This window comes from Pseudochaenichthys georgianus, chromosome 4, assembly GCF_902827115.2.
Source record: "Pseudochaenichthys georgianus chromosome 4, fPseGeo1.2, whole genome shotgun sequence".
Lineage (NCBI taxonomy): Eukaryota > Metazoa > Chordata > Actinopteri > Perciformes > Channichthyidae > Pseudochaenichthys > Pseudochaenichthys georgianus.
In genome coordinates, this window is record NC_047506.1 from 22,660,200 (window position 1) to 22,675,328 (window position 15,129).

The following is a 15,129-nucleotide window of genomic DNA, read 5'->3' on the forward strand; positions in this document are numbered from 1 at the left end:
TCTCTCTTTCTTCTCCTTGTACCCCCATTCTCCTCCTCCAGGACCAGTACCTGGATAAGTTCTTTGCCTTGGTACATGCCCTGGACGAGCACACGTTCCCAGTCAGGATAGGAGACATGCGTATCATGGAAAACAACCTTGAGGCCGAGCTCAAGTCCAGCCTTGCTGCGCTCAACTCTTCCCAGCTGGAGCCAGTGGTTCGATTCCTCCACCTCCTGCTCGACAAGTTGGTGCTGCTCGTAGTGCGCCCACCAGTCATTGCTGGGCAGATCGGTATGATATCGTTTTACACTGAACTAAAAATTACAAAGTTACACAATATAAGCTGTATATTTTATGGCGGTCACAATATGCCCCATAATGTATTTGTCCATATCTGCCTTTTTGAATATATGTCCCTGTGTATCTGTGTGTGTTCAGTGAATCTGGGCCAGGCATCCTTCGAGGTCATGGCTTCCATAGTAAACCGGCTTCATAAATACTTGGACACCAGCCAGGACATGCATGGTCGCAACGGCCTGCTGTCTTCTTACATCCACTACGTCTTCCGGTTGCCCAGCACTGACCCCAACTCACCCTCTCCAGGTATTTAACTGTCGATGCAGTAAACCCCTTCACACTTTTCTTTATCTGTATCGGTTTTTCTGTTTTCCCCTTTTAAGTTAACTTCATTCAACTCCCAATCGCCTTCACTGGATGTCTTATTATTTTCCTTTCTGCCATCATTTTTCTTCTTCTATTTCTTTTTGATTTTATTTTTTTTTACTTTTGTTCTTCTGCATGCTCCACACAGACCCCAACTCATCTGTAACAGGTAGATATGGCCCAAAACGTGACATTTTAACCTGTGTGCAGTTTTTATTCCATCTAAAATGAACATAATATTCAGTTCCTCAGGTATTATTCCATGTTGGTAGATAATTTGACATGTTGTGCTTGATTTCATATGATTGATGATTTCATTCATTGATCCATAGAACTGTTATTATTTATGAAAATATATGTTTTTGAGCTTCTTTCTTGTGTCTTCACAACATACAAGGCCTTATGATTAGGGGCAGGGTGTGTGTGCATTGGGAGAAGTGTGAACATGCAACTATCAGGTCTTTGGACCCACAATGGCTTGGTAGAAGAAGAAGTTATCCGCAGTTGTTCCATTCTCTTCCCTCTGTGTCTTGTCCCAGGGCCAGGAGGGTTGGGAGGTTCGATGCACTATGCCACCATGGCTCGCTCAGCTGTTCGACCAGCCAGCCTTAACCTTAACCGCTCCCGTAGCCTTAGCAACAGTAACCCTGACATCTCCGGTACACCCACCTCTCCTGACGATGAGGTCCGCTCTATCATTGGCAGCAAGGTAAGGTCTATAACTTAAAGTGCTTTAGAGTTCAGTTGCTTTTCTGCTGAGGCATTAAATAGAGGCTCAAAATGTTACACAAGTTCAAATATGGACAGAACTGTCTTGGTACGAAGCCCTATTGCAATATTTGGCTTGTCCACATGGATATCAGAGTTAAATATTGATATATTCTCATTGATCTGTGTTGTATTGAAGACATGCTCATGTAGGGTGAGGTAATTCTTAACGCACAGAAAAGCAGATACCTGACATGTGTACAGTGACCCAGGGGCCGTTTTATCACATGTAAACTGTAAAGCCTACGCGTAAACAAAATATGGGGACATCTTATCTTTCTAACCGCTGTAACAGCAACCTGAGGCACACACATGTATACATACACATGCACACACAGTGCTCAGTGTCGTCTTTGTGCAGGTTGTGAAAGGCATTAAAGTCGTTTAGTTTACAGACACATAAGAAAGCAGATGCTGTCAGGAAGATACAATAGGCCATTGTTTCAATAGTCATAAAGCATAGCATAGCCTTGTCAGTCTCGAATGGTTTTGTTTCTTTAGATTGAATTTATTTATGTGTTGTCATTTATTTGGTCTTGTTTGTAATTTGTGATTTCCCTCTTTGTTTAACCCAAAGTACCCAAACAGTGTTTGAATGCAGCCCCTTGTTTGGTGAATGTTCCCTTTCTGCTAATACTTAACCAAACCTTTCTTCTCTTGTCTCTGAGGGAGGGGGACTTTTGTCTTACACAGAGAGAGAAAGGGAGAGAGAGAACATTTGCTTTGCTCCTCTGTGGTGATGATTTGCATTTTGAATGTACTGACAGCTAACCTGTTAAAGGCCCTTTGCATCTTCCAGCAGTCCTGACCTCTGAACCTCTTTAACCTGTCACTGTTCCTTTCCCTCCTCCTTCCCCCGTGCTGCTCGCTCGTTCCCTTGCTTCCTGCCTGCCTTGTGTCCTTTAACCTTGGCACGTCTAGGGCTTAGACCGCTCCAACTCCTGGGTGCACACCATGGGCTGTAAGAGCGACCCCTGGGGATCCAGCCCTGGGTCCGCTCCAGAAACCATGCAGGTGGTTTTATGAATGCCCCGTCCTCCACTTTACCTCTCTATAAAAACAGCTCACCTCGAAGGGATACTGGGATATTCAGAGTGTTGGTCTATTTATGAACACAACCATAGTTACTAAAAAAAGAAAGGTGAGTTTCAGGGGCAATACATATCCTTAATGAATATTTAACGGTTGAAATGTCTTTAGGTTTTATGATCTTTCATTTATAGACTCGAGTGGAGCTACTTCCTGAGGTTTTTAATAGCGTAACTACTATGATAATCAACCCATCTTTGCTCACTTTCTACAAACCATAACAACAAAGACATACAAAACCAAAACTTCTGAATATTACAGTATCCTGCTAGACTTTTACTCACAATCCTCCCGTTAACCCATTGATGGGATCACAGCCGCCTCCATGACCCATTGTCCCTCACGCCATAACTCATCCATTATTACGTATCACATGTACTGTAACACCTCCCTTTTTCTCAGTACTTTCATGAAAAGATAACATAGTCTAAATCGAAAGATATCAGTGCCATTTTACCATAGTTTTTCTTGGCAGCTATTTCTTGAGCAATGTTTGCCTTACTCTCTTTATATACTATGATCTTTTATGCACGTATATATTTCACAAAAAAATTGTAGAGAAAAAGAGTAGTGTAAGAAATCAGTATTTATTCTGCGACCATTTTGTTTCATCTCTCATTCTCTTTTCTTCTTTCTGTTTCCACCACCATTATTCACTCTCCACTCCAGCTAATAACCATGCATGACTTCCTACTAACACTACCTTGCGTTCACTCTGTCACCAGAGCATGGTATATCTGTAAGTGTGAGTGTGTGTCTGTCTACGTGTGCAAGCTCAGCTTCTCATTCCGTCTGAACATGTGATGTAATGTCCTCTGCCACTTTAGGTCTTCCTGATATAAGCATTTGTTAATCACCAACTCAAACGCTGGATGTTATGAAAATCAAGAAAACAGAAGGGAAAATAATTCTGCAAATGATATTCATAAAATCACAGCTAGATTCCAGCTTATAATATATTGTGCCAACATTAACAGAGCATGGCAGGTCTCCCTTGGAAAAGAGATCAATGATCTCAATGGGATTTATCTGTATACATAAAGGTTTGAAATGAAATGAATAATCCACATTCAACCTGGGTTAGTCTACCCACCATTAATAAAACAGTTGCTACGTTTTTTTTACTAATGCCAACTTAACTTGATATCGCACCCATTTTGCATTCCTCCAACATAATATATCTTACATTAGGTGTAAATACTTGCATCCTTTTTTAATGCTAAATTGTTTCTTAAAAAATACTTATTTTTTATTATCCTTATATAGTTATTTTATGTGTTATTACCTACTTCGCAACTTATTTCTTCAGATTGTTTATTTATTTTTATTTAATCGTTTATTTGGCAGGGACAATGCACAGTAATGAACACTTAAAACATTCAAATGTATCAAGCATAACAGTGCCAGATTTAGCTTTGAGCTAATTTCCATCCGCAGTCCACACATCCAGATATCAAAGCAAATTCCTTGTATGTGTAAACGTACCTGGCAATAAGCTTGATTCTGATTCTGATTCTTTAAGGCACTCAAACTACAGATGTATGTGACTGTGTTAGATCATGGGAACAACAGTTTTAATTGTTTTCACCCTGTCCTTTGTACAATAGCTCTGTGTCTTGATGTGTGTGCAAGAGATCACAAAAATGTAGTGTGTGTGTGTGTGTGTGTGTGTGTGTGTGTGTGTGTGTGTGTGTGTGTGTGTGTGTGTGTGTGTGTGTGTGTGTGTGTGTGTGTGTGTGTGTGTGTGTGTGTGTGTGTGTGTGTGTGTGTGTGTGTGTGTGTGTGTGTGTGTGTGTGTGTGTGTGTGTGTGTGTGTGTGTGTGTGTGTGTGTGTGTGGTGCCTGTGACCCAGCAGACACGTTTTCCCTGTGTGCTGAGGAATAAGGTGCAACCCCACGCTCCCGTTGCTCCTCCACTAACCTTGTTGTCACCGTTCCATTCATCCCACCCATAGGCCATGGAGCGCAGTGGCAATCGCATGTCTTCGCACACTGAGAGCACCAGTTTCTTGCAAACTTTAACAGGACGGTTGCCCACAAAAAAGGTAGTGCCACTGCACTGGGGGAGGAGCCAAGCCCGCCCACCTCTTTATTCGCCTCCTCACCTGTCTTGTCTGTGGATGTGTGCTTCTCGATTTGGTTGATGTTGTATTTGGTGGTTGTGGAGTTTGTTGAATGCGGAATGTCTATGATCTGCCTCTCGTTCTGAATGTTTCAAGGAGTTTTTTTTAAATTGACATGAATGTTTGTATTCTGGCTGGCTTAGTCTGGCTAACTTAGTCTGGGAAGTCTCCTTTAATCGTCCTTTAATCGGGCTGCACAATATGAGGAAAAATAAGTTATTTGTTAAATAAACCAAAAAGAATGGTGATTTACATTTTAAGCTGCAGCCTTTTACGGATACTCTTTAAAAAAATGTTATACAAATCAGATGAAATATAAATATCACAAGTTTAACCTTAATTATAAAAAAACATTATATCGTGCAGCCCTTTGCACTACTTACTCATCATGCATTAAATGCATATGGTTAGGCTTGTTTTTTAAGTACCACTTCCATCGGTTTACTAGGACCCTGCATTTGAGTCATAAACACTTGCAAGTTTGGTGAAACATTTCCCTAACTAATGATAAAGAACAAAAAACAAACAAACACATAAAAACATCTATTTACTAGTTACCATTTTGGGTCTGCTTCGCAGATAGAACTGAGCAATACTCAGTTCTCAGCACTAACTACTTTAAAGTAGAACTTATGCTACTAGTAAATATACAAAATGCCCCAAAATGATTTTTGTAGACGGCGCCTAAAGTATTTTAAGGATAATAAATGGGGTCATCCTTCATGTCTGGCCACTTCTTAATCTCTATAATATGTAACCACGATTTCGGAAACTTGCCAGATTCAATAGACAGTCAATATGCTAGCCAGACTGTGTTCTGCATAAAACACACACTCAAATAAGGTCAAGCGATTGATGCATAATTCTTTAAAGAAATGAAAAAGAATACATTCTTATCTCCATGTTTAAAAACCTCCTTGTGCACATTTGTAATACCTCAGCCATTTATACGATTATCAGGAAGTAACTTTATGAAAGACTCTAATTTGCATGGTGAAAAGAGGGCATTTTTCATCATTTCATAAAATAAAGGTTGTTGAATCTAACTGTAAATTATATTAAAGGATATTTTTACTTTTAATGACTTTGTTTAGTGTTTGGAGTTGGTAACCCCTTAATGTAGTATATGTATATTTTGGTTTAACCTCCCTCTGTAATTCAGTTAATCTTCAGTGTTGGGAGCGCAGCAGCTTTTCTGGACTCATATTCTTTCATATAAAGAATGTTAGCATTGCTAATCGCTGTTGACTAAAGCTGCTAAACTTTTATTCCATGTTACATCCCCTTTTAAGTTTGTACATTTTGAAGTTCAGTTAACAGTAGATGTACTGAATAATCTATTCACAGCATGGAGGTATATTAAAATGTAATATCAACGGTGATACTTCTCCTGTTGCCTCACATTCTCTCTGTCTGGCTCCGTTGCTTCTCCCTCTCTTTCCCTCCATCTCCACTCCTTTTCTCCTCAGCTCTTCCATGAGGAGTTGGCGCTGCAGTGGGTAGTGAGCAGTGGGAGCGTCAGGGAGGGGGCTCTGCAACAGGCCTGGTTTTTCTTTGAACTCATGGTAAGAAAAAAACCCTGTCGTTAAACCTATAAACAGCTGTGACTTTTCCTATTCTATTAATAGTCATCACAGTACAGTCTTTTCCCATGACAACATGTCTTGCCTTGTACCACAGGTGAAGAGCATTATCCACCACCTCTACTTCACGGAGCGCTTGGAGTCACCCAGGAAGAACCGTTTCCCAGAGCGCTTCATGGATGACATTACAGCTCTGGTCAGCACCATCGCCGGGGACATCGTGTCTCGCTTCCAGAAGGTTAGTAACAGCCTGGTGAGAGTTACGTGAGAATATAAGGACCTCCTGGTGGGCATGCAATCTGTTAAATATCATTGCTGTAGAGCACATACAGTAGAAGGAATGTGGTGTTATACAATAATCTAGAGAATCAGCTCATTTAACACTTGATGTGGGTTTTGCAATGTGACTACAAGGGATGTTCCATTATCATCCTTTTGCCTGGTTAGGTGACTCTAACATCTTGCTCTAACTGTCAACTTGTTAAGTCATGTGTATCTCATCCAATCAGGACCTAGAGATGGTGGAGAGACTCAACACCAGTCTGGCCTTCTTCCTCAACGATTTGCTCTCAGTCATGGACCGAGGCTTTGTCTTCACCTTAATCAGAGCATACTGGAAACAGGTAAATGCCACATCACAAAGATGTTACACATTTCTTGTTAAGTGTTTTTATGCAAATAATCACAATTTATAAGGATAAGTGTTAATGAAATCAGAGCAACGCTTAGCCAAAACTTGACATCATTATTAACTTAACAAATGAATTTGGATGTCTCCCCATTGTTAATCAAAGAAGCTACTGCCAGATATCGTCCCAGTTTTACTACATTCTGGCAAAGCATACAACTCAAGATGTATTAACACAGCATTTCAGGTTTCTTCATGACCTTAAAACATTCCAACAACTTTCCTTTCCAAGATTTTCAGTTCTTTTAACAGTATTCAGTCGAATTATTTATCTGTGTGGTTAGGTATTTTCTCTAAAACCATAAATGATTGTGCCCCGTTTCCTTCCTCCAGGTTTCCACAAAGCTTTACGCCCTGCAGAACCCAACCCTTGAGTCTTTGAGGCTTGACTTTTTGAGAATAGTGTGCAGCCACGAACACTACGTCACCCTCAACCTGCCCTGCAGCCTGCTCACCCCCCCCGCCTCGCCTTCCCCCTCCGTGTCTTCAGCAACTTCACAGGTCAGACAACAAGTGGGGATGTGCAGGGGAAATTATGCAAACTTATTTAAAGGAATTTAAAGTTAGATGATCATGCGTGCACCTATACTAACTTCTTGGAAATGTGGCAGCGTAAAAAGGATGAGCAGCAAAAGTAGATTGTAAGACTGTCCTACAATAACATTTATATCATTTTGTTGTGTTATTGATGCATTTCAATTCCTAAATTATGAATGGTCTAACTTGTGTGGATGTTCTGTTCTCCCTTCTTTCCCATAGAGCTCTGGGTTCTCCACAAATGTCCAGGACCAGAAGATAGCCAACATGTTTGAGCTGTCTGTTCCCTTCAGAGAGCAACACTTTCTGGCTGGACTGGTTCTGTCGGAACTGTCCGTAATACTCGACCCAGAAAATGAAGGGTTAGTATGCGTAAGATGTATACTAAAGAAAAGGTCTTTGTGTGAGTCAGGGCAACTTGAAGGGTCAAAATAGTTGAGTTTCTTCACATCATCGTGTCACATACAAGGTGATTGTATGTGTGGTGGTTTGTTTGTGGGTGTGGGTGTGTGTACCCAATAAACTATCATGTATTGTAGAGAATCAAAAGTGCTATTATCAGGTTATAGTCTCTGTGTCTGTTGGTGAGAGATAAGTCTGTATGCTTGCTGACATGCATTCATGTGAGTGAGTTAAGGTTGTGCACATTGGGTGTTCTCCCACCCAATGTGCTTTTCTCACGTGAAATTCAATTCAGTTTTGTTCTTGTTTGCACTGTAGCATGTTCGGCCTTCATAAGAAAGTGGTGAGTGTGGTCCATAACCTCCTGTCCAGCCACGACTCTGACCCCCGCTACGCTGACCCCGAGGTCAAGGCCCGAGTCGCCATGCTGTACCTGCCACTCATTGGCATCGTCATGGAAACACTACCACTGCTCCATGACTTTACAGGTAAAACATGATATTAGTTACATTACAACACCCTTTATATAATTCATTCTTTAAAAGGCGGGTCTGTGTTTTATAAGTGTTCTTTAAACTACGCGAAAGGGAGATTATTAAATATATTATTCAATGCTTCAAAAAACATACATTTGCGTGGATAAAGAGTTGCATGTTTTTAGAATATCAGTATGTGTGGTATTCTCAGTTCCACACACTGCTTTACCATGTCATCTCATGTTCTACTTTAATACAAGTGAAGAACAATTATTACCTAAACCACTTTAGAAAATCACAGATGAATATTAACTGACTGTCCCTGAAACCATTTGGCAACAATTTGGCCACTTCAGAGCATTTATCACACTGGGTGCAGGGCATAGGCATGGATGTGTGTGCACTTGAGCACGAGGGTACCTCTTCAGCATTACATTGAGCCAGCAAAGACTCCTGTTACGACATAATGTGGCAAAATGCCAAGTAACCTGAGGTATTCAAACACACGCCTCTGCAACGTTACAATGTGACCTACAGTAGCTTTATACTTTGGAACTCTGGAGGTTATCATTTGAACTGCAAAGAATGTTGCACAAAAAACATAATGAACTAGCTGATCTCTTGCCTCAGTGCATCCCTATTTGACCACCCCCACCCCCACCGCTTCCTTAGTGAATGAGACTCATCTAGACCAGGATCTGGTTTTAAAATGACCCAGTGATAAATGTTTTAATAATCGCAGAATAAAATGTGGCCTATTTTGTGATATCTTTTCAAGTAGTTATTATTAAATAGTATTTATTTCTAAAAATGCCATGTTATCAAAGTGTCAACATCCTTATTACTTTTCCATTCTAGATAAAGCAATTCCCCTTTTTATTTTTATATTCCTGTTAATGATTGTATTTTTTATTCTCTTCTTTTTGTCTCACTAGAGTCCCATAACCAGTGGGGTCGGCCGGGCTGTCCCCAGGGGGCAGCGATGGGCAGCAGTGGGGAAGAGGCAGAGGGAGAGGCTAACAGCCTGATCAACCAGACGGTCGCCGCGGCGATAGCAGGCACCGCCACTCCCACCCCAATGTCCCGACCAAGTAGCTTCTTGCTCAACTCGCAGGTATTTTAATGTTTGTATCATTCATCTGCAATGTATGGAGCAGTCCTACTACTGTACGTCATTACAACATTTGGAGGCGTTTGTCTTTTTATCATACCTCTTTCTGTCCTTCCTCCCTGTTCATTTCCCATGGTCCATTTCTCCAGGCGAGTCGTCCGCATGGTAGCTTCTCGGCCGAGTCGAGCCGCAGTCTGCTCATCTGTCTGCTGTGGGTGTTGAAGAACGCCGACGAGCTGGTGTTACAGAAGTGGTTCACAGACCTGTCGGTGTCGCAGCTCAACCGCCTGCTGGACCTCCTCTACCTGTGTGTGTCCTGCTTTGAGTACAAGGTGACATCAACACACCGACTAACCACTGCATGGTTGCCCAGGAGCACACAGAGGGTTGGGTACCCATTGTCTCTTGAGTGTACCTTCTCCTAAGTTTTATGTTCCACAAAATATTATTTTCCCAGTTGGACTGATAGTGAGGTTTATAAATGAAACTGTATACTCATATCAGCCATCATATGTGACCCGCTCTATCGAAATCAGTCGGAAGTCGCAACGGCTCATTTCAAAATAAACGTGGATTTGCGTAAAGAAATCGTTTTTCGGGGTTCGGGTGTTTTGTTTGATTTTAAATAAACAAAGTCTTGGCTTTCAGAATATGAAACTTTTATTTCTAAAATCACACGATAAATACATTTTCTAAGCTTGTAAAGGGAAGATGACAGCTCTCACTCGCCACTCTGCTGTTCCGCAGCGCCGCTTCCCCTCCCTCCTCTGAAATTATGAACGTAAGGCGTATAGTAATCATAGATAACACGGCAGGGTCCGTTTGTTTTCATCTGATTTCAAATAAACAAAGTCTTGGCTTTCAGAATATTAAACTTGTTTCGGCAAATTCAGATGATAAATACAACTTTGTAGCTTGTAACGGCATAATTACAAGTGGAGAACGGAGTAACTTGACGTCACAGCAGGCATAACAACAGCCGGTGTTTTCCCCGGGCAAAAAACACAATACACACGCAAAATGACACAAACACACACACACTCGCAAGCTTCCCCCAGAACAGTAATCCAAACTAAAATATCTTCCCTCCGGACTATTTTGATCATTTGCTCCGCTAATAATCAATCAGGTCGATGGATTCCAGAGAAGAGGAAACTTTAAAGGGCTTTCTCTCAAAATGATGACAGTCGTTATATAATGGGACATATTTCGCTTAATATTTGGAGTACAACAACAATCCTGATATCATCAGAAAGCTAGGAGTCTCCTCTTTCCAACAGTGTATACAACTCAAAATGTGTCTCCGGGTCAATGCGACTGCTTTCGATGGAGCATGTCACAAATGTGCTCACAACAAATGGGAAATTGTAGCAAAAAGTTAATACAGGTCAAACAGAAAAAGAAAACTCAAAACTTTACTGTGGACATTTATATTCATTCATGAGAGAGCAACGACTATTTCTTACATACATACTTATTTGTCCAGATTTTGTTTTACATTTTCTAAATCTTCTAAATAATGTATGCACAATCCTCTTCTAAACATTCTTTCTTTCTGTGTGTTTTACTTTCTGCTATGCTCTGTTTGCTGTCTGCTTGTCGATGCTTGCACATGTGCTTGTTTGCTCCTAATCTGCCTTGCTTGCTGAGTGCTGTGCTGCAAATAACTTCCCCGCTTTGGTTTCTCTGTCCGTCCACTCATCCTCTGCCTCATGGATACAAGGCCCATGTTGTGTTCACCATGCAGGGGAAGAAGGCGTTTGAGCGGATGAACAGCCTGACCTTTAAGAAGTCTAAAGACATGAAGGCCAAGCTGGAGGAGGCCATCTTGGGCAGCATCGGGGCCCGACAGGAGATGGTGCGACGCAGCCGCGGACAGCTAGGTGGGGCTAACACATCTCAGCAAATGCTCACACACTATATCTGTATACTTTGAAAGCAAACACAGATGAAACATTGAGCCAGGTCCCCTATTATGCAAAATGCACTTTTTGATGTCTTTTATACATAAACATGTGTCCCCGGTGTGTCAGGGAACTCACAAAGTGTCAGAAAATAAAACCCTCTCTCTTTTCCTCCGTACCCACATCTCTAAAAATGGGGATACAACGGAGCTGATCCAGATTTGCGTCCGATATGACGTAGTATCGGAAATGTGTGCTGGCTTTACGCCCACGGCCCTATCAGAAACGTTGCTGTATCAGAAACAATAAGCGACATGTTTTGGAAGTAATATGGTCTGTGTTTACATTAGCAAGCATCGCTAACACTCAGAGCTAACGCTGTACTGGAGAGACTATGTGTAAAAAAGCAGGAAATAAAAGGTACCTTGTGGTAAACCCGCAAGAGAAAAAGCATTTGAGCTCCACACTGTTTGAGAAGTAATCCTTGATGTGCTTTGGAACATGATATGGCGTTTTAATCACGGCGTTTAGCTGAGTATCTGGGTAGAATTATCCTGCATGCGCTCTCCTCTCTCTAGAGCTGCGCACCCAGAATCAGCACTTCTCTAACAGGGCTGAAATAGAGGCATGGCTAGAATGGGTGATCTGTTTGGTATTTTGAGCAAAACACTTCAGAGACATGTTTTTTATATATCTGAGACCTATAATATATTCCTAAAAGTAGTATAATAGGAGACCTTTAAACAAAATGATGCTAACACATGAAGTCCTAAACTACAGTATATCCTGCTTTCCAACCTGCACACACTCATACTGCTGTGCACTTTAATAGCACTGCAGATCAAACAAAGTTTCAACCAAAGTCAATGATGTTTCACTGTGTACACATACCTTCTTTCACCACTAATACAAAAGTAAATGATGTTCTCTTCCGTTTAGAACGAAGTCCATCTGGCAGTGCTTTTGGCAGTCAGGAAAACCTTCGATGGAGAAAGGACATGACGCACTGGAGACAAAACAGCGAAAAGATGGACAAGTACGCTTTTTCTCTAACTCTAAATCCACCTTCCGAATTCTATATGTCACATAATAAACCTCAAAGAGTCAGCTCCTTGAAGGAACACAGTATTTTAAGTGCATACACTTTTTGTGCTGCACAAAACCATGAATGAGTATAATCATGTCCATACCCACTTATATCGCCACCTTTAATAAATCATTTAAAGCCTTACAGATAGATACATCTTGAAGTGTGGAAAACAATCCTTTAATCTTCTTATTAGAATATCACAAACGATGTCCACTTCAGCCAAAGTTAATTTATAGTTTTTTGGTTATTTCCAATTCTTCATTTGGATTTCCATAGCAACAGAGCAGAATGATTTATTTTGCCTAATGTTTAATTTAACATGTTTACCAAGCAACTGCAGATATCTGTGTTGCATGCACAAAAGATACACTGCTTCGTGCAATGCTTGTTTTATTTCGTATTTCATATTTATTGTATTTATTCGACTCTCTGTTTCTTGTTGTAAATGCAGCTCCAATCTTTGTTTTCTGTTCATTTCCATGTGTTCTCTCACGTTGCTGTGTTTATGTAGGAGTCACAGATCAGTCAGGTATTGTATGGTCCACATTTGCAGTGTGCTTCTTTAAATTCCCCCCGCTTAAGTACAGTAACTCAATCGTGGTGTATTCACATGCCTGTGGGAGGTTGCAGTGGACACAAAATGTATGTATTACATTTGGATCAGATTCCCCCCTGAATCTAACCCTCCTTGTCCCTTTTTGATCCTCCTTGGCTTGAAACTGATCACTCCTGATAGACCAATATCATGATTCATTTCTACTCCATTTTGATTTCTTCACACATGCACATGAATACACCAACAGAGACCACCTGTTTATGGTTCTGACCCTCATCATCATTCCCTCTCTCCTGGTAATCATGTCTGTCTCGGTAGTGGTTGCAGTGAGTCTGTTTTGCTTTTTAACCAGCGTGCTTTGCTTTGGGTTCTGACTCGTGTGTCTCCCTACAGGACAATGTAGCAATAGCTCTTCTTGTAATGAATACTTTAATGCTTTACGACTGAAAGCCAGTCCTGATATATGTGCATATAGTCAAACATGTAGGATAGGTAAATATACACAGCATTTATCCTTAATATTCCACCTGTAGGCCAGGGATGGATTCCTTAGCTGTCCTTGTTATATTATGTATATCCGTTTTGGCTTTAGTTGACTAAGAATACTTTAGTTGATAAGTTCATATTGAATTACTCTTTTTCAAGGAAACTTATGAACAAATCTATTGTCAAATCAAAAGTGGTTCTTTTGCATGATTTGTTGATGAAAAACGTTGTACTACAGATCTGTTGATTAACTAAACTAATCATTATTGACCAAATGTGTTATTCGACAAATATTGTATTTAGCCAGGGACAGTCGTACTTCAAACCTCTGAAGTCACAAGTTTGCACTAGCTGTTTACATATAGATCTGCATGCATTGTTTCTGTGGATCATTTGCATAGTTTAAGGTCTGCACTTTCAGTGTAAGATTTATTTTAATATAGATAGACAAGCAGCTTTTTTGTTTAACACGAGAACCGCCAGAGGTCGCTGTATACCTAAAACCGCCAACGGGTCAAATGTAACCGCTATTGATTTTCAAGGTACAATTTAATTTAATTTATCATGTAGAACAGTGAGTTTTGATCGCACAGACGCACACGCATCGAAACTTATACCAATAGAATATGTGGACTCTCAGCTTTTCATATGATATAGTTTGTGCAGATAGCATGAAGTATAAAATATCGCTACCAGTGCCGATGTAAACGCTTGGTGTTAGACTTGTGTTTTGTTTAGGTACAAATCTCTCTATCTCTCTATCTATCTCTCTCTCAATCTATCTCTCTATCTATAAGGAACCGCAGTAGACAAAAGGCGTTGCTATAGCAACACGTCATGTTTACGCTGCATTTTCTATGAGGTAAATATTACCCGCTGGCGGATATAGGTATAAATGTCAATTTTTTGGGCGATTTTTTCAATCATGACCATTTTTAACAACAGATGGTGCTACATAACACCCTTTCAGGAAAAGTCACGGACTGGGAGACTTTAATATGTTATTAAAAAAAAGTTATATACAATCAAAAAACAGCTGCGGGTAAAATTGACCCGTTGGCGGTTCTAGTGTTAAAGATATCATATTAAATTGAATGCAAACAAGCATATAGGCTGGTACTCTACTCGGCACATATTATCTGTTTATTCCACACAGAGACTATGAACTAGGGCTTGAATATCGTGACAGGAACCTCATGTTAGGCTGTAGTGTACAGCATTATCATCGCAATTTGGGAGATGTGAACCATTTTGTGACAGGGTTCTCTGTTCTGTTGACTGTAGGACCAGAGCAGAGCTGGAGCATGAAGCACTCATCGATGGTAACCTCGCAACAGAAGCCAACTTAACTATTCTTGATACTTTGGAGATTGTTGTGCAGGTAAGCAAGGGGAAAGGACTTTCTTTATAGATTCATGCATGTGAATATGCAAAAATATATATCCATAAACCCTGCCTTGCTCTTATAATGTGTCCCTTTCCCTTCAGACGGTATCAGTGACAGAGTCTAAGGAGAGTATCCTGGGGGGGGTGCTGAAGGTGTTGCTCCACAGCATGGCCTGCAACCAGAGCGCCCTTTACCTCCAGCATTGTTTCGCCACACAGAGGGCGCTGGTGTCTAAGGTAAGACTTTAATTCTTCCTTGCATTTTCTTCCAGGGCTTCATACTTCA

The 15,129-nt window shown here is 40.8% G+C and overlaps 1 protein-coding gene across 1 annotated transcript in view; it reads left to right on the forward strand.

Moving 5' to 3' along the window:
* Window positions 1-15,129, forward strand: part of dock7 (dedicator of cytokinesis 7) — a 52,090-nt gene that overhangs the window by 22,680 nt on the left and 14,281 nt on the right. Inside the window, 18 exon segments of the mRNA XM_034080894.1 lie at window positions 42-273; window positions 421-585; window positions 1,185-1,354; window positions 2,335-2,427; window positions 4,457-4,546; window positions 6,094-6,189; window positions 6,305-6,445; window positions 6,717-6,830; window positions 7,229-7,396; window positions 7,655-7,794; window positions 8,153-8,322; window positions 9,246-9,424; window positions 9,571-9,753; window positions 11,145-11,304; window positions 12,265-12,361; window positions 12,927-12,944; window positions 14,742-14,838; window positions 14,946-15,080. Of these exon segments, the coding sequence (XP_033936785.1) occupies window positions 42-273; window positions 421-585; window positions 1,185-1,354; window positions 2,335-2,427; window positions 4,457-4,546; window positions 6,094-6,189; window positions 6,305-6,445; window positions 6,717-6,830; window positions 7,229-7,396; window positions 7,655-7,794; window positions 8,153-8,322; window positions 9,246-9,424; window positions 9,571-9,753; window positions 11,145-11,304; window positions 12,265-12,361; window positions 12,927-12,944; window positions 14,742-14,838; window positions 14,946-15,080 (2,448 nt within the window).